The sequence below is a fragment of the Kryptolebias marmoratus genome, linkage group LG7 (assembly GCF_001649575.2).
Source record: "Kryptolebias marmoratus isolate JLee-2015 linkage group LG7, ASM164957v2, whole genome shotgun sequence".
In the NCBI taxonomy this organism is placed as follows: Eukaryota; Metazoa; Chordata; class Actinopteri; order Cyprinodontiformes; family Rivulidae; genus Kryptolebias; species Kryptolebias marmoratus.
This window is the reverse complement of record NC_051436.1, coordinates 9,819,999-9,839,830: the sequence shown is the minus strand read 5'-3', so window position 1 is coordinate 9,839,830 and position 19,832 is coordinate 9,819,999. Positions and strand designations below refer to the sequence as shown.

The following is a 19,832-nucleotide window of genomic DNA, read 5'->3' as shown; positions in this document are numbered from 1 at the left end:
GAAGCACAAAAAAACAGTGATGCATATCATGAGGACTGCTGTGTTCACACAGAGGGGTAAGTGTATTTGTACCGAACTATCGTGGTGTAAGTTTCTTGGATGGGTATACAGAACTGGACAAAAGAACAAAAACTACACCACAAGTCACAGGTAATCACTGCTCGTATCGAAAACTTAACTTTTTTCCTAACTGCTACAACAAACAAAGAGAAGAGGAAGCTTTCTAAATGGTAAATGGACTGTACTTATTTTGCGCCTTTCTAGCCAACCGGACCACTCAAAGCACTTTACAACACAATCTGTGCCCTCATTTACCCATCCACACACATCCATAAAACCCTCTACCACATCTCTACAAAGCTGATCTGAATCATTCTATGGAGTGCTTTAAACTCCATTCATACACCGGTGGGGCACACATCGGAGGCAGTGATTGGATCAGTGTTTTACCCAGGGTGTGACCCCTGCTTGAATGCTGAGTGTGTCTGTCAGACGTCAGAGAATTGCTACGGCTTTACCCTTCCCAACGAGGAGGAGGAGCAGTAAATCAGCAGTGTGTGTTCAAAATACCCTCGGAGTTCAGAGATTCCGAGCCAAAGCTCCTGTGCAACAACCACCGCCATGTTTAGCCCGCATTATTAGAGAACAATGAAACCGCATTGGTGGACACGACACAGGTGTGTGTGCGAGTACTTCTGATCGGATGCTTTGAGGTGCCATCTTGTGTACTTGGCATTCAGTTGAACCCAGCACAGCACATCACGTACACAAGTGGGTTTAGAAGCAGTGGGAGCAATGCTGTTTTCAGACTATATTCCTAACAAACGAGAGCTACTTTGCATTTCTTTGAATTTAAACCTTTAGTTTGATACGTGGCCTGTGGGACATCGTCATATGTTCCTTTTTACACTTTACAGAGAAGTTACGAATTGACAAATCATCCCTTGTCATACACAACCCAGTACCTTACCTTAGTTTTTCCTATTGTCTGTTTAAAATAAATTGGACGGGGGGAACAACATTAGAATATGGCATTTGTTTCTCTTTCTATTTTATACCAAACCGTACTGAACCATGACACCTATATCGAGGCACATTTCAAATCATATCATTATATCCCTAGTTCACGCATCGTTAGGTATAACGCAAAATTCTACTTTTACAGAGCTTATTAATTGTTGCACACTGCCAGTGATATTCATTCGTCTTTAATTGGATTACCAAGGTTAAACTCTAGTTGTCATGAAAGGCACTACTCCACTAATATTCATGAAGGTGTGTGTGATGAACTCAGTTGTGAATCTGCCATTTTATTTTTATGTTCATGATTGAAGGCTTTGACCACCCTGTGAACTCAACGAACCTTTTAAATGGCGGAAAATTGATAGAATGAGTGCAGATATAATTGATGACATTTAAAAATCAACCACATTCCACTCAAGTGAGGCACTTCCAAGATTTATCTCTTGCAGTGTTCCTGACTATAAATGAAGTCTTACAGCGGTCCTGGAAAGAGCCAAACCGCATTTTTAAAAAAAAACAACAACTTTTAAGTTTTGTGTTGTGAAAAGTCAGCTAAAAAAGACTTTGTTCATAATCAAATGGAAGCAAATTCAGATCTTTGCATAAAAATCACCTGATACAGTAGATGGAATTTAAGAAAATACTTCAGAACATTTTCGATCCCCTCACATTTGATAACCTCGCTACGCTCTATACAACCTACAAGAAAATTGCTGGATTGCGGCAAATTTAGAAAACCTATATTCCGTGTGAACTGCTTTGATCATAGTACTTGCAAATCAGGGTTTTCCTGCCATTTTCCACAAGTAAAATCTTCAAAATGCATTTACACACAATCTCGAGCAACATTACAAGATCTTGCAATATCTGTAAGCATTCCAAGTATGTGTTAGGAATGACTCTCGGCTATTACCATGTCAAATCTGAGAACTGACCGAGTTATAGCCTTTTAGCTAAAACTGATTAGCTGTGGGGGCCATCTTTAATTAGGTTGGCTCCAGAAGTTTCAGTAGCGGATGTTCGTCCAAATTTTTTTGCATCCAATAAAAGTTGAATTAAAATTCACGCAGTAGTTCATGAGATACAGTTAAAACCAGATATTTACATGCACGACATAAAGCCTGTTTTTTTTCTCCTCACTCACATTAAATCAGATTAAACCTTTCTTGGTTTAGGTCAGTTAGGATAACAAAAATTATTTCTATTTGATAAATTCCCCCAAAATAAGAGAGATCATATTTTGTTACTTTCTTTAAACTCATAAGTTTACCTAGAATTAGAGTTTTATGCTTTTTAAACAATGTAGGAAAGCCCAGATGATGTTGTCAAAGCTTTGGAAGTTTTTGTCTGAGTTAATTGGAGGCACAATTCAAACACGCAGCTTCTTTGTGCGACAACATGGGAAAAATCAAAAGAAATCAGCCAAGACATCAGGAATAAAACGCTCCACCTGAGAATCTCTGGTTCATCCTTGGGTACAATTTTCAAGTGCCTGAAGGTTCATCTGTTCAAACAATTATACACAAGCATAAACACCGCGGGAATGTGCTGCCATCGTACGGCTCAGGGAGGAGACGGGTTCTGGGTTGGAGATGAACGTGTTTTGGTGCAAATTGTGCGAATCAACCTCGAAGCAAAAGCGAAAGGCCCTGTGAAGATGCTGACTGAAGCTGGTAAGAGAGTGTTATTATCCCACAGTAAAACGAATCCTGTACCAACATGGGCTGAAAGGTCACGAAGCGAGAAAGAAGCAGTTACTCTGAGAGCAACATAAAAAAAAAAAATTAAAAAAAAAGACCAATTACAGTTTGCAAAATGCACAAAGTTGAAAACAGACCTTAATTTTTGGAGACATCCTGTGGTCTGATTAAATTAAAAATTGAACTGTTAGGCCATAATGACCATCTCTACATCTGGAGGAAAAAAGGGGGAAGTTTGCGGGACTGAGAACATCGTTCCAACTGAGGTAGCATCAAGTTGTGGGGGTGTTTTGCTGCAGAAGGGATTGGTGCAATTCACGAAATACATGGTATCACGGGGCAGGAACTACTGAAGCAACATCTCAAGACATCAGCCAGGAAGTCAAAGCTCGGGCACAAATGGGTCTTCCATGAAGGACAACGAGCCTGAGCATACTGGAGTGGCCCTCACATTGTTATTACTCTCTGCCGAGAGGCTAGTGTCTGTCTGTTACTAAATATTACGAAGAAAGTAATCATTGGATGTACAAACACAACTGAACTATCTTAAAAACCAGAAACATTGCTATAACTCAATTTTAAAGTCATTTGCAACACATTCCCTGAGCGGGACCATCTCGCAATATCACCTGAGACTGCGCATATTTCAAAGGTTTGAGCAAAACGGCTACAACTCTGTTACTTCTCAACACAAGATGATCTTAGTCTAAAACTCTGGGGTGAAAGGTGGCAGGCGATGTGTCGTCCTTAAAGGAACACAGGGCCTGTTTTTCTGCTTTACTTGGATTTTAGGATTAGTGAACAAACCAGAAAGCTTATTTTTAGTCACCACCCCCAGCTGGCCTTTGTGCTGCTACATACTGAACAAGTCCAACCAGTAAAAAAAAAGTATTGCAGTATTTCAACAACCTGGCTGGTCGGCTTATTGTGCAAAATCAGGCCTTTTTATTCCCTCCCACAGCCCAGTTAGATACAAATTGGTTCCCAACATAAAACGTATAGAAGCGACAAATACTGTGACTCTGTTATTTAATGGCCTGGTTCTCTGTCACGTCAGTTCAGAAAATTTTAGTTGCATATAATTCAGCTAAAATTGGACAAGATTGGGTCTAACCCCGGCACAATGAGCAAAGTGTAGTCTGAGGACACCTTTTGTGTGGAAGTGCGGATGGTTAGATCGACCCTGAGGGATGCGCTGAAAGAGTACATTGAGCAGGCAGCACAAATGGATGGCGCCAGTGGAATGCAGAGGCAGAGCAACAGCGGGGAGAGCTCCATCATACATGAGAGCTGGGGAACGGGGACAGACAGGAGAACAAAATCAAAAAGGCGCGCAGGAGGAGGGTGTGGGCAGAGCGGAGGTCTTTGTATGTCAGCAGACAGATACTGCAGTCACTAGTGTGCTTATGGGGAGGTGGAGAATGGGATGCAGGAGGTCCAGTGGGAGACGAGAGTGAAAGTCGGAAACGCAATGTTCAGGAGGCTGAAAAATATCAACCAGCAATTTTTATATTATGCTTAAAAAGGAAACTTTACCGCATTTTCAAATCACCCCGCCGTCCTTAAAGACAAGGATCTTCTGAAGCGGTGCTCTGTGGAAATGTGAAATAACACTTTGACTGCTGTCGATGGCTCTTTGAACGACCTCACTTTAGAGAAATAGAGTTTATTCTGACCAGACGGAGTGGGCCAGAGACCAAAGTGGATTAAAAACAACTCCAATCTCAATCGTTTCAACGGCTCTTTTATAAACCTTTCCAGTACACCACTGTCAACTTCACATTATACAGTAATTTACATAAAACTGATTGTCTGCAAGCGCATGCAACAGCAACTAGCTAAAGAATATTAGATGGGGCCCACACTGCAGGATCATCATATATTTCTGATGGAATAATTAACAGAAAACTGACAGCGATTAAATCTGAATTTAGGGCTAATCTAACGATACACGCTAGGGCTGCCACAGACAGCTGGAACAACCGATAACGTAGATTCTGATAATTTATTATCTATATTTTTAGTCGACAAGTTTTTTTCACTTGCAGCCTGTCCATGGCATACCCTGCCTTTTCCACAATGACCGCTGGAGACAGGCACCAGCTACAGCCTCAGTTCTACACCATGATGGTGGGGAAAAACGTCGAGACGGGTTCTCAAAGTTTTCAAAGGCAGAAGGAGTTTAAAGTATGGGAGTACTTCAAGCTAGCTGATCATCAAGGGTGCTTTGTGCACTCTTTTTTTTTTTTTTTTCTTCGATTGAGCAGCAGCGGCGGCATAACAAGGCTCACAGTGATGAGCCAGCAGGAAAAAAACAAACCTACAGTAAGTCCTTATAAACCGCTAAATAAACTCTAGGAAGTTAGACGCGTCTGTCTGCCACGTTCCCCATAGAGTACATGTTAGAGGAAACTTGGACTAGAATCTGAGCCCTTTGTTCGGCTGATTGATGCTGTTTACGGACCGATGTTGTGTTGAGTTGTGTTCCTCCATTGAGATGCCCTCCGCCTGCCCTCTTCCTTTCTGGTATTTTAAGTAAAATGCTAAATGACGAGATCACTTCATCACTTTTTGCTCCTTGTTTTTAATCCACTGCAGCGCGGGAAGCAGATCTGGATAACGCCTGCCTGTTGTCATGTGCAGAATTTAAATAACTTACCCTGTGGGTTTTACTTGTTTCCCTGCTCCAACACACCTGATTCAGTGGTTAAATCACCGCTTCATGTTCTGCAGAAGCCTGTTAATCACCCATTGATTCAAATCAGGTGTGTCGGAGCAGCGGAACAAGTAAAACATGCAGGATAGTGGCCCTCAAGGACCAGGGTTGCCTACCCCTGATATAACCCACCATACTGATTTTACTTCTGCCAGTTTTAAGCACATTTAATGGTGCAGATAATGTTAATAGCTAAATTATCATTTACATCTAACAAATCCATATATAATACATGCAATTCATAGGAACATTCAATAGGAAATCAAATGATTACCAATGGGTTTGAAGAATGTTTTTGCTGAAAGTTGTTACAACCTGATAAGAACACCAAAGCCAGGACTAATCCTAGCTGCTCAAACTCTACAAAAATAACAACGGAGAATTGTTTTATTTTCAATACATTTAGAAGCTTGCTATATCCTGAGAGGTTTGGAGGAGTGAAGTGCATTTTCTGATTCCACACCAGCAGCACCGATAAGGTCTTTAACTCGTGGCACAGATTGATGGAAGGAGCAGGGGAGTCAGGAGACGCCTTCGCCACAGAAAGGGTTTGTTGCCTTTGGGAGATTGTTGACAAAAAAAAAAAAAAAAAGTAAATTGCGTGCATCGTCCCCTGAAAATGTCACTGGAGCTCACAGCACTCGCTGGTTTTGATTTTGGCTGAGATTACCACAATCTGTGTCAGCAGGTCCAGCTGCAAAGTCTTTAAGATCGGTCAAAGCCCGCAACATGATAGATGTCTGGGATAAATTTGAAATTAGCTGCCGGTTCAGTCTTTGTATTAAGGTTAAAATAAGGAAAGGAAAAAAAAAAGGCTTGATTAAAACAATGTAAAGTAAATGTTGGTAATTTTCAGCTTCTTCCTCTTTTTGGCCTTAAAACTAAACACTGATACGGTCATTACTTGCAAAGTCAAGAAACCCCAAAGAGGATCATATTGTATAAAGTTTTGTCTTATTTTAAGTAGGCATGCATCAGTTGCTTAGATAGTCATATGATTTTCTGTTTGACCAGGAGGACCTGTGATGTGATGTTTCAAGACTGAAAAATGTGATGATTGTTTGTGGTCCGTGATCACATCATAGCAAAACAGGAATAAAAATCTTTCTTTGTTTTGGTAAGCGTTTAGCAAAAATGGTAAATTTGTAGGAAACAAGACGACGAACCTTTCATCACGGGCCAACAAACAGCTGGTGGCTGCTTACGAGCCACCGCCCACGTGTCAGCTCAACCTTTTCACCGCTACTCGACGATCAAAATTCAAACTCGCATCGATTTTTCTGCTTCGCAAATAGGCAGTTTCAGCTGCTTTTCTCTACCCGGCCAAACGAACTTCGGTTCACGCCGGTGATAGTTGCCGAACTCACCACTGAAAAATTCATGACCTTTATGATCCAGACGGTGAGCGCCAGGTTGACGATCATGGTGACGAGCAGCAGCAGCAGGAAGAAGTAGATGCACCGTTTCCTCCAGCCGCACAGTCCCACGGGATACGCGGCATCGCAGCCTGGTCGCTGCAGGTGCAGGGCCTGGGAGGCGAGAAGGAACTGCTCCTGGGTGATCTGGGAAAGAAACACAGAGCAACCTTTATGCTCGCTGGCAGTCAAGGATACAGTCAACTCTTCACAGAGGTAATCGCACGTTGGATAGGGGTTATTACTTTGCGAGCGTCGCCAAAATGACTCCGCGCTGTGTTATTTTTAAAGTGGTGCCACTATATGAAAAAAAAAAGTTTGACACGGTTGTTAGACGGTGCGCTGCTACAGCCTGAAACATCCATCCATGGTAATTAAACGGAGGAGGAATTTAACTGTTGATACATCAGAAAACGGATGTTTCAATGTCTTCACTGAGGTCTACAGACCTCCTAAACTCCTAAACTCGCTCGGACTAGCCGTGAGCTCGTCAGTCTGGTTAGAAATAAACCATTTCTTCAAACTGAGGTCATTCAAAAGATATATCTCAACAAGAAAGTTACTATTTGTTCATAATTTCTTTCTATAGAACTCCACTTCAAAAGATCTGAACTAGGATCTTACTCAAAACTCAACAAAAGGTGCACATTTTATGGAAAATATGTACTCCCCTCTACTGCAAGAAACGGGAACCATCTGTCAAGATTAACTGATTACAAGTCGGCTGTGAGACTAATTGACTTAGAAGTAAAAAAGCTTTTACAAGTCAATGATTATTAATCTTCCGCCAAAATTGGACACTAAGGAGCTAATTAAAGTGATTAATAAAAGCTACAGTGTGGTAAACAAGGTCTTTGACCTTTCTGATTGTATTTATGCTGTTTACAAAGAGAGGCAATTTGTATGGATTTAATAACCTGTCACCGCTTTGTTTTCAGTGCTAATTACTTGTTGACATTTTGACATCCAAATGCTAAGATAGGGAAGAAAAAAAGTTTCTATCAAAGACAGCCTCCCCCAGCTGCCTTGTTTGCCGCTCTGTCCAGGCTGAAATCTTAATAACGCTGCCGCTTATCAATGTTTCACAGGAAAAACATTTCGAAGCTGCTTTTTTAATTTGTCAAAAATGAGTGGCACAGAGAATATGTCCAGATCAAAAAAAAAAAAGAGTAAACAAAAACTAATTTTAATCAACTTTATGTGAATCAAAACAATCAAAATTAAAGGCTGAGCATTCCTTGAAAAGAATGCACGTCACCGCTTTACATATTTTAATCTAAGCTCATTGCTTGATGAGAAGAGTTTGACTTACAGAAGTTAAAACAACATTAATCATTAACCCAAGAGACACTGAGATTTGTTGGTGCTCAGTGTATGCGTAGAGGATGACTCTCAGCTACTAGCATATCAAATTTTAGCTCAGTATTGGTAAATCTGACGACATTACAGCCGTTTTTATGATGGCTGAGGTCGATTAGCTGCAGCGGCCAGCTTACCAAAAACAAACGTTTTAAGAAAAAATGTGCAACGTATCGAGCTCGAGGTACAGGGGTTAGACAATGAAACTGAAACACCTGGAACACCCCTTTCAGACAGCTTCTTCTTGCATCCACAGTTAATCCTGTTGGATGTGGTTCGTCCTTCTTGGTGGTATGCTGACATTACCCTGGATACTGTGGCTCTTGATACATCACAAAGACTTACTGTCTTGGTCACAGATGCGCCAGCAAGACGTGCACCAACAATTTGTCCTCTTTTGAACTCTGGTATGTCACCCATAATGTTGTGTGCATAGCAATATTTTGAGCCAAACTGTGCTCCTACCCTGCTAGTTGAACCTTCACACTCTGCTCTTACTGGTGCAGTGTGGAATTAATGAAGATTGGCCACCAGGCTGGTCCAATTTAGCCATGAACCCTCCCACACTAAAATCACAGGTGTTTCAGTTTCTAACCCCTGTATGTGTTCAGAATCACTCTCAGCTTCTACCACACTACATTTTGTTTCAATATCTGTAAAACTGACATTTTTGTGTTTGCTAAAGTTGACGTCCGATACAGCCATTTTGAATTAAAGTGACTCCAAAGGTTAATTAGTTGTAATCATCCTTCCTTTGACATTTCAATTAAAATCTGTCCAGTGGTTGATGAGATGTTTTGCTAACAAACGAACACGCTCACACAGATACGAGCAAAAACATCAGTTCTTTTTTTCTTTTTTTTGTTTCTTCCAGGTGATAACACTGGAACAAAGAGCTGATTTAAAAGCCCGGTCAGCTGTTCTAGCCGATCGGCCACGGAGACGCTGCAGGAGCCGGCGTCCATCAAGCGGGGGGGGGGCTGTCCGGGCGAGGACGAGCGCTCGCTGTTCTCCAGTGGATCGTGACCGAGGGCTGACAGTGAGAAAATCCCAATCACACGGCGCAAAGGTTGGCTGAGCTCTAAACTCCTCGGCACGAGCTGTCTGTTGGGATGAATTTATTAGCGGGGCTGGCCGCGTTACACTCGCACACACATCGAGACAAAAGCGGCGGAATATTCTATCAAACCAAGAGCTTTTCCTCCCCCAAACTCCTGGCAGCTCCACGGGAGCTGCTATTAATTTATCACACTTGTGTAAAACCTTTTGATTGCTGACACAAACATCCATAATTGACACACCTGTGCACAGTTCTCTCCCCCCTCCCCAAGGGTATCCTGGATGACAGGCTCATGCATAATTCGAAAGTCATAACCCACATGCTTTATTCGCACTCAGCATGTCATTAGCATCAGGCGCTGATGGCAGGCATCGTTAGATTGTAGGTGTTCCTGACAGGCGCTCATTAACTGAGGTAGAAGAAGAGAAAGACTCTCAAAGACTTTTCTAATTGTTTAAATTTAAAACAGAGCCTGGATATTCGTCTGCATCCTGTAGTTGTTGCCCGCCGCCGAACAACAAACGGCATGTTTGCCTGTTAGCGAAATATTACACGAAAGACTGGATAAATCTTAAATGAAACTTGCAGAATATTCTTTGGATGTAGGTTTAATTAACCTTTGGAGTCAACTCAATTCAAAATGGCTGCGACAGCCTTTTTTTTTCCAATCCAGGCTTAAAGAAATGCCACAAAAATGGCTGTAAGTCAGTCAATTATACAGATATAGAGCAAAATATTGGTGTGGTAGTAACTGAGACTGATTCCCAAGACATATTTTAAGAATTAACAGAGGACAGATAACTTTTGATTCAAATTTGCCCATTAACTATAGAACTATATAAGGTCGACTCCATTAAAGGGTGTCATGAAGAGTGGGACAGTAAATGAAGATTGTAAGTCACTTCTGGAGCTAACCCAATTCAAAAAGGCTGCCACAGCTAACTGACAAAAACTGCTCCATTTCAGTAAATTCTCTAATTGTGCAAGGTCTTTGCTTAAAACCAACGTTGGAGTCAATCCTGTCTATCTGTTAGCAAAATATCTGAGATTTTAATGAAACTTTCACAAAAAAACAAACAAAAAAAACAACCTTGGATGTATGTCTACAACTGATTATTGTTTGGAGTCACCCCAATTCAAGATGGCCACCACGCCTTTATATAAAACTCTGGCATGGAAGGCAGCGGGTGACATGCATTCCTTGAAGGAATGCCTAGTCCTTCCTTTTCTTTAGTCCGGATGAGGCTCAAAGTGACGTCGCAGATCGTGTGTTTTTTTAAGAGTCGCGACGCAGAACCGGGCGGCCCGTGAACGTCGTCGTGTTGTTGCAGCAGCAGATCAATACTTCTTGCGTGGGCAAGCAGTTGATAAATTTTAGTCATTATCAAACCAGAGACACACAGAGGCTGATTTTGGAAGAAAAAAAATGGTGCAGGCAGCGGCGCGTGGTGCGATGGATAAATGTGGGAACCAGATAAAAGGGGAGAAAAAAAAAAAAACTTCAGACTGTTCCTGATTTTATATATAAAAAAAAAACAGCTGCACTTTTAGACATTTATTAAATGTGGGGGGAAAAAAACACCCTTTTGAGACAAATTAGGATTATTTTATAGAAGAATCAATGCAATAATGAGGACAAATTGTCATCTTTGAATGGAAGAGAACATGTTTTTCACTATGAAGTGTTTAAAAAAAAAGCAATTAACTAATTACTAATTAGTTGGAAAATGTTGCATCCCTTCATTTTTCAGGACAGAAATAATGACAGTGGCCAAAATACCAACCTTATAAATCTATATAACATTTATGATTTATCTTTTTAGATTTTTAACAAACAGACCAACAACAACTCAGACCCAAATGCTCGCGTTTGTAAAGCAGCGCTTTCTCAGCTGGAGGCTGTAATTGGCCAAACTGATGCTGTGAAATAAAAAATAAAGTCTTCCTTTCTTTGTGTTTGAAACTAAATAATGTGTGTGAGTGTCTAGAGCCAGCACCGAGTAAGAAACGTAAAGAAAACGCGAGGCTGACACTTTGTTCGGGGTTTGGAAACACTAAATAAATCTTAGTTCAGATATGGAAACTGATGTTTTAGTCGGCGCAAAATAAATAACTTCTTGTTTTTAATCTCAACTCGTTCTGCTTTGTCATTTAAGGCAGCTCTCGTCAACAGTAGGAGTGATTTTCGAGTGTTCGGTGTAGTTAAAATGGCTGAATTTGAAGAATTTATGCGACTGTCAGGGCCGTCGTTTGGTGCACTGTACAATTAATAGCATCAAAATCATCCTGCAGTTTAGTTTGTTTCAGCAGATGTTTAAGTGTGTTTTTACGCCGCGCTGCATTCGCATTAGATGATTATTCACACTGCAGCAAAGTCCACGAGTCTCTAACGGTCGGCGTGCAACAAGCCGTGTAATGCAGTCCCAGTCCGTCCAAACAGGAGGGATAGCATCACAGGAGAGCGCACGGCGCGCCAGCCATCTAACGGGAGCTTTACCTCCCCTCAACTTCATCCGCTCCTTAAGTGGCTGCTTCCACGGATGAGCACTCGCGGTCACATTCGGAAGTGGTGGCAGATGTCTCGCAAAACAGACGTTGCGACTTGGCAGCGTGTACAAATGATTCACATCACTGGCCTAGAAATGTCAGCGCTTCCAATTTAGCCGGCGCCACAGCCGAGGGACGAGAGCGTTGCGAGATCAGCGCCGTGTCACAAAAAGTTACTTTCACAGCCTCGACTCTCTGCAATGTTGGAAAAAAAATATCTCGCACGTAATGTACGGTGAAGACAAAAGTTCTCTTACACCTACAGTAATCTAAAGAGACGTTCAGAATGGGTTCATAAATGAGCAAAGAAAATCAAAAACACACTTTAGCCCATTGCCCTGCAGGGGAGACTCGGTCTCCTTTCAGTCCACTGTTGCCATGGGAAACTTCAACACTTCTACCTTCTATGGTAACCCAACAAGAGCAGCAGAGCCTGTGATTTCCCTACATATACTTTAAATTTATGCATTTCCTCTGTTTTTTAGGCTGCAATTAAATGTGCACACTGGCTGGAGTGCTGCGAGTCTGGCGTTTCGACACGCTGCTCACAAACAAACTGGACTGACTGAGACGTTTAACTCCAGCTGGTCTGAAAAACATACAGAAAAACTAAAAAAAACAAACTAATTACAAAGCAAAAAAGGGTGAACAGGTCGCACTTTATTCCGTCGAATCTTATTATTGACCGCAGCCATGAAAGGTGGGTTATTGTGTTATTTACTGCTTTACTAAAACTCTCAGAAAGTCATAAAAGAATATCCAAAACATTTGAGTATTTGTTGGAGTCGACCCAACTAAAGACCCCGACAGGTACTCCCGAGTGCTAGCGGGTCGCGTCAGGTCTTCGGTTAAAATGTTGACACGCAATGCTCCTTTGACTGAAGATCCGACACACCAAGCAGAAACATTTCCGCTCAAGTTTTGGACTACAATCCTCTTATGATGAAGAAGGAATGAAGTTGTAGCAGTTTTGGTCAAACCCCCAGCCCTCGTGAGATCTTGCAAGACGGTCAGTATGCGTTGGGAATGACTCTCAGCTACTACCACATCAAAGTTTAATTCCATATCTGTTAAACTGACTGAACTGTGTTTGAGTTGAATCACATCAATTAACTGCGGCGACCGTCTTAAATCCGACTGACTCCAAAACTCTATTAGCTGTAGATGCAATGATTACTTTCCGAGAGTTTCATTTAAATTCCTCCAATCGTTAATGGGATATTTTGCTAACAGACAAACATTCAGAGTTACAAAATTAACCAAACGTGCACGTTTTTTGGTCTGCGTGAGGAAACCGGAGTACCGGGGGAGAACGTGCAAACTCCACCCAGAAAGGCCGGGAGCTCTAACCACTGCTCCACCGTGCCAGTCTGGTGATTTCAACAAACTGTGAATCATTTGAAAATAATAAGTCGGTATTGAAAAATTCCTGATTGTGGCTCATTTTGCCAGCACGGGTCACAATTATCTTTTCAGATTTCTCCTCATCAATCCCATTTGTGTTTGTGTTGGGATGTCTGATTCCTGCCCCCCATCCACCCGAGTGGCAGAGAGCGGGTCTTGGAGAGCTCTGACTGACTGCAGACCTTTGCAGCTGGATCCTTCGAAAAGGCGCCGGCAATTACCCAGCAGTCCCTTCACGCTGCCAACGAGCCTCATCTTCACCAATTATCAGAGAGGACCAGATCCCATGCGCGGCTTTGATCGAGCGGCGGCGAAACTCAGCCGAGGAGCCACACGTTCAAGGAAAATTAGACTGCGTTAATGTTTGATGATGTTAATCATCAAATCGAAGGGTGCTTTTCTTTTTTTTGAAAAAAAAAAAACCCAAAACAACACAACAGCTGCTGGAGTCCCACTAGGCCGCCTCAGCGGGAGGTGAGAAAACATTTTGAGGTGCGCTAATGACGGCGAATCTCCCACCTCATCCATCTCGTGTGCGAGCGGCGAAAACAGATGGACAGACGGACATGAGTCTGACGCGAGGCACGAAAGCAGCCATTAATTCGGGTCCTCTGGGCTTTTTATTTTGACAGAACGTCTAATCAAACAGACTTGATTGCACAGCTTAGAACTGGGAGAGCCAATTAGGCGGCGCGGGCGCGCAGAACTCTGAGCGCCGACGTTTCCATTTCACGTCCTGTCGGTGTGACAAGCGTGTGAGGGGAGTGGGCGCCGCCGCCGTCGATACTCATTCCTCGAAATCCAATTTTTGACGGCCGCTTCGTCTCTGCGGAGTTTGTCACAGCGGCTTCGCGGCCGCCCTTCCTAGGTGTGACGGGTGATTGATGGACGGACGGACGGACGGATAGACGGCCATGCTCCTCTTTCAGCTCAGAGTGAGTCAGCTGGAAGTGGCGCCGCACCGGCAGAGACGAACGAGCTACGAGAAGAGCGGCACAACAAAAGGTCGCAACTGATCAACCACAGCGTGCAGCGTACAACAAAAAAATGGGGGTTTGGAAGGTTTTTCCACCCGCTAAAAACACATATATATGATTAACAGTTCTGGTTTTTGTGGTGCTTCTATCAAAAACAAAAATAAAAAAACAAAAACAACCGTTTCTGGCACATATCAAAGCAGGGCTGAGCATCATGTTGAATAAATAAACTGAACTAAAAGTCCACACCAGATTCAGAAGACAGCATCTACAACAGTCTACTTATTATAAACCAGAAGTTAATGTTTTAAAGTTAGATTTTGACAGAAACAGTTCACCTTTGAAACATTGTTCCAGTGATAAAAATGCTAATTTAGTAATATCATTAATGACTTAACATTTTTATCAGTGTGTATTATTACATCAAGGTTTTATGCTTCGTGCTTTTCAAGAAGAAAAACAGAGAAGAGCTGCAACTTCCTGCATTATTTCTGTTTTATCCTTGAAGCTGTCTGACATCCTTACAATGTCGTAATTTATGCAACATTCGAGGGAGAGTTTTGTTATAAAATTTTCTTTGTAAACGTGGCACCACGTTTGTCTTCACCTGAAGTGACCCAAAACGCAGCAGTAGCAAAGCCAGGTCTGCCCGTGGCGCTGTAACGCTGCCACAAAAAAACCACTGTCAAACAGGAAACGAGGGCCCGGGTGCGAAACGGAAACAGAAGGAGAAGACGAGGACGCTTAGAAGTTGGGGGCTTGGACATTGTTTCCAAAAGGTTTCCATTTATAGTAAATCAGCAGTTTTTTCCGAAATGATAAACTTGTTTAGAAAGCTGTCCCGGTGTGGACAGCGCCTTTAGGTGCTTTCTTTCCTCTCCTCTTTGAGCTGCAGCTAAATCAGCAGTCCCCAACCTTTTTAGCTCCACGGACCGGTTCATTTTCAGACAGTATTTTCACGGACCGGCCTTTAAAGGTACAACAAATACAACATAATAAACGTAAATCCAACGTGTCCTCGCAGCTTTGTTAGCTGCGTTATCAACATGAATAACAGCCTCTCCTCCCCTGATGTTCTCTCTGTTTAAACATGCCCTTCAAAATAAGAGACACCACAAATAGAAAGAGCACAAAGAATACAACTCACCATAACGCTGAATCAGTGGAAGCACTGAGCCTGTTTCTCAGTAACCAGACGGTCCCATCTAGGGCTTCCAGAGACGTTTGATTTTTACTCGTTTTGCTGTTTGTGGGTTTGTTTTTAGCGGTAACGGATCACGTGACCTCGATAAGCGTTCTGACACGCATCAAGAGTGAGTCATAGACGGGTGGAGTGGAGAGACCGGTACCGGTCCGTGGCCCGGGGCTTGGGGACCTCTGAGCTTAAGGACTGAGAAGAGGAGCGAGGTCTATCGTCAACTAAATCAAGATTCTCAAACCGGAGATCGCCAAACTTCAACAAACTACGGCTCATTTTGAAAATATTAATGACTCCATACTGGCAGCCATCTTGTACATCCATCGATTACTTTCTGACCGTTTTCTTACAATCTGTCCAGCAATTCATGAGATATTTTGCAAACAGACAGAAGTAGTTTTTACGAAAAGATGTCACCCAAACTGCAACGCTCCGACTATTTGCTGGAAATGACTCTCAGCTACTACCACAACCACTTTTAGCTCAATCCCCCCAAAGAAACTGACTTATTTTCAGCCCATTCTCGTGTTGGCTAACATCCATCGGCTGTGGTGACCATCTTGAATTGGGAACGAGTCGTAAACGAACATCCTCGGGCTACTTTCCTTACAGTTATGGTGGAATTTGTCCTGTCAGTCATGAGATATTTCGCTGACAGATGAAGACTCCAAAGTTTTTAAAAATAAAACAGAGTTAGCGCTCAGGCTACGTGTCTGGGACGACTCTTAGCTACATAAAGTCACTGAGCCATTGGGGGGGGGGGGGAATTAGCTGTGGCGGCCATCTTGAACGAGGCTGACTCCGGAAGTTGAAGCAGCTGCGGACGCACATCAGATGTAGGTGGACCACGGCTGTTTCCTGTCGCCCCTTTTTTTTCTTTTCCTGATTTTCTTTTTTTTTTTTTTTTTTTTTTTGCACTGCAGCAGAGCTGAGATGATCCTGAAACCCAGAGGCTCCTCAGCCTTCACCACACCGGAATCATAATGAGGAAAGCATGCAGCAGGAATATTCATAGGCTGCTCACATTAACTCTGATTCTTCAGGAGAAGAGTGCATACGCCATGAGGTGTTCAGGTGCCTCGAGAAAAAAAAACAAAATAAAGGGGGGAGAGATTCGTGCAGCAGAGTCTGAGGTGCTGACAGTTTCCACTCACCTTTCATCAGGTTTATTAAAGCCCTTTAAATCCAGGGTGGGTGCACCTGTTGCAGGAGACTGGTGAATAAAAGTTTGTTTTGTCGAACAAAAAGTGTCGAAACGGACACGAAACAAACCGTAACACGAACAACAAGCCTGCCGCTTTCGATTAAATTTACCCAAAAGCTTGACTTTGAAATTGTTTTTGTTTTTTATCTTACCTTAAGTGTTTCTATGTCGAGAGTAGCCGACTGCTCCATTTTACGTCCTCATGTTGGCCCGTTACATATTTCCACAAAGTTGGCACGAGCTAAATTAAGGAAAAAAAAACAACGGACATTTTAATTTTGCCTCGCGCCCCAGCGGTAGTTTTCGCCCCCCGTCCCTCCCCACCCTCTGAATTTCAGTAAATAAAAAAAAATTAAAAAGCTCAAATGTTTGAGCCGAGTTGTGCTGTTTTAGCGGACGTGTTTAAAAACTATATCTTTGAGGCGTTTGTCGCGCGACCGCTCGAGTTTGAAGCCGCTGCAGGTACGCGCTGCTTCTAAAAGTCGACCGCCATTAACTGCGACGTAACGACGCAGGGTGTTTCCGGTTCTGAATTTCAAAATAAACCCCACGTTTTTTTGCTTCTGTTTAATTTTTTTATGCCGTCTTTGTTGCTGATTCTTCCTTCCTGTGGGTGCAGTTTTCTAAAAACCCGGGAAAGCATGGATTCTACAAATACAAGTGACAAACGAGCCCCTCTTCATTTCAGGTTAAGTAGCTGATTTATTTTTGTATTTTCACTATGATCGCTCCTTGTTTTCTTAATTAAAATGACTTTATTGTTACTTTTATTGATAGGCCGTAGGAGCAGATAGTTACTCAGATTTAATGGCTGTGTTTGAACTAAATAATGGCTACACATTAGTCATTTTGCAGAATTTTACCTAGTATTTTACAGTACATTTGTAACATTTAATCCAGTGTGTTTTTGTAATGTTGCAATTATTTAACACAACACAATTCTGTTGAATATTAGACTGAGTCACTCCTCGGGACGACGAAAAAAAAAATTCATTTAGTATTTATGTCCAAATTCAGAGCAGAAATGTGTGAGTTAGTTATCATGTTGCATCACAAGAGTTAACTCACGTGTGCATATTTGTATTTGTAGATTTAATATTTAGTTTTAGTTTGTTTTTTTTAATCCTAAATAGGAGTGGGATATATTTTGTCTGTGATGAATCTGTGTAACTACAAATGTGACAAACCTGAAAAAAAAAACTCAGCCATGTGAAGAACAAAACTGCATCCAGTTTGCTAAAGAATAAACACTTTTTTTAAATAGTTGCTTCTAATTCCATTTCTGAAAAACTAATTGGATTTGACAGAATACAAATACTAAAGCGATTGCAATTGATTCAAACTTTTGTGCTTTTATTCTAAAAGGAAGTGAACTAGCTTCCGGTTTGTCCAAGTCTCGCTTGACTAAAGTCGCATCTTATCTCCGTGGCATCTGATTTAAACAGTAAATACAACAAATCCATTAAATAATTTAACTTCAGAGGAATAATCACGCATTTCTATTGAGGAATCCCACAACTGTTGGTTTTCTTTTCCAAGTGACGGACACGTATTTGATTTTAAATATATATATATATATATATATATATAATTTAACAAGTGCAGCAGCGACTTTCTGCTCCCATTCCGCTGGTTTCTGATGCTCTCTGCAGGACGTTCAGGCACAGTGCAGTAAAAACAAAACACCCTGAAGGTCAATATTGTCTGAAATAACTGCAGACACACACAGAAATTATATAAGTATAAAAATGTTATAAAAAAGTGAGCGTTACTGTTTTACACCTAATGGTTATTGAAGTAAAAATGACAACAGAACACCAAAATGAGAAGTATTTAAAGCTAAACTTGAAAAATAGAGAAGGCAAAATACTTTTTATTTATCTAGAATCCCCTCTGTTTAGTATAAAATTATCATTTCAGATCAAATATACAAAAAACAGTGAAACAAACAGCTGCTTTTTGACTTATACATAAGAATAAAAACTAAATCTGCTGTAAAACTGACCTCCTGCAGTGCCACTGCTCGGCCGGCAGGGGGCAGCATCGTTTCAGAGAGACAAATACAATCAATCCCTGAGCTCGACTGCTGACGGATCGCTAATCGATCACCGAGCAAATTAATTCACAAAAGCAATAAAAAACAAACAAAAAACGTAAAAACTCAAACAATTAATGGCACAGACAGGTTAAATATCCCCACTTTGTTTAATTTTACCAACTCGTTTATGTTTTAGAACAGGTTTCAAGTTGTTAACTCATAAAAATCACTGACATGTTTTGATTTACAGCTTGTATGTTGAAGATAACTTCCCTGGTAGGAGGTTATTCTTGGTGTTCTGGTGGTTTTTTATCATTATGATGTCATTTGAATCAGTATTAGTCTGTGGAATGTGCCAAAATGGAGCTGCTGTGTGGTTGAGAGTCAAATAAAAGGAGATGTCACCGTTTGGTGAGGCCTTCATGCCTTTCCTGCTACTTTGATGTATTTGTAAATCATTTTGTTTTTTTATTTATGTGCTAATAGGTATTAAAACAGCTGTCCACCCTGAAGCGTGGACCCTAGCAGAGGCATTATTACTGGAGAGGGTAATGTGACAGAGGAGCCGGCTCTTTTTTATTAACAGGCAGGTGTGTTTTTTGTGTTAAATCCTGCATCTTTCCATCAGTTCTCACATTTCCTGTGTTGTTTGTAGTTCCCTCTGAGAACACCTGGGAAGATAAAGCATAAAACACGACTGCTGGGAGTAATAACTGGAGTCGGATGTGGTCATTCTTTTTTTTATTATTATTATTTCAGCATTTTTGCTCAGTCGTAAATTCTTGTTATGACTTCATGTATTTTTTCCATCCTCTTGATGTTACAGAATCTGTCCACCAGAGGGCACTAGTGTTTGTTTTTGTCTGTTTCTCCAGCTTCGGGAGTCAGAAACAACCTGATCGCGTCTGAGGGGAAGGGCTGCGTTTTTTATAATCAGGATTAAACTCTAAGGGCGTTTTTTTATTTGTCGGCTTTTCTTTTGGTTTGAGTTTATTTTACCTCAAAATGCCTGATGAAGATAATTGGCCTCAGCAAGAAAACTGGTTTTATTGATGACAAGTTCTGTATAGGGGAGACCGGGTATGGTTGTAACATAGGGAGAGTTGTAACACCACCAGTTCCACCAATCAGGGATAAGATAGGAGTTACATGATCATTTCAGTGTTTACCCGCTTCCTCCCCAATCCCATA

The 19,832-nt window shown here is 41.6% G+C and overlaps 1 protein-coding gene across 4 annotated transcripts in view; it reads right to left on the bottom strand.

The window, feature by feature from the left end:
• Positions 1-17,108, bottom strand: part of LOC108234851 (zeta-sarcoglycan-like) — a 41,495-nt gene extending 24,387 nt beyond the window's left edge. For 2 of the 4 annotated variants that reach the window (XM_037976360.1, XM_025005544.1), the window contains exons 1-2: positions 8,559-8,672; positions 6,807-7,001 (exon numbers count right to left, since the gene is read on the bottom strand). In XM_037976360.1, the coding sequence (XP_037832288.1) occupies positions 6,807-7,001; positions 8,559-8,633 (270 nt within the window). In that variant the 5' untranslated portion in view covers positions 8,634-8,672. Of the gene's footprint in view, positions 1-6,806; positions 7,002-8,558; positions 8,673-16,755 lie in introns of those variants that run through there. The other 2 variants (XM_037976361.1, XM_017414394.3) reach the window with 2 other exon arrangements.
• Positions 17,109-19,832: the final 2,724 nt, after the last annotated feature.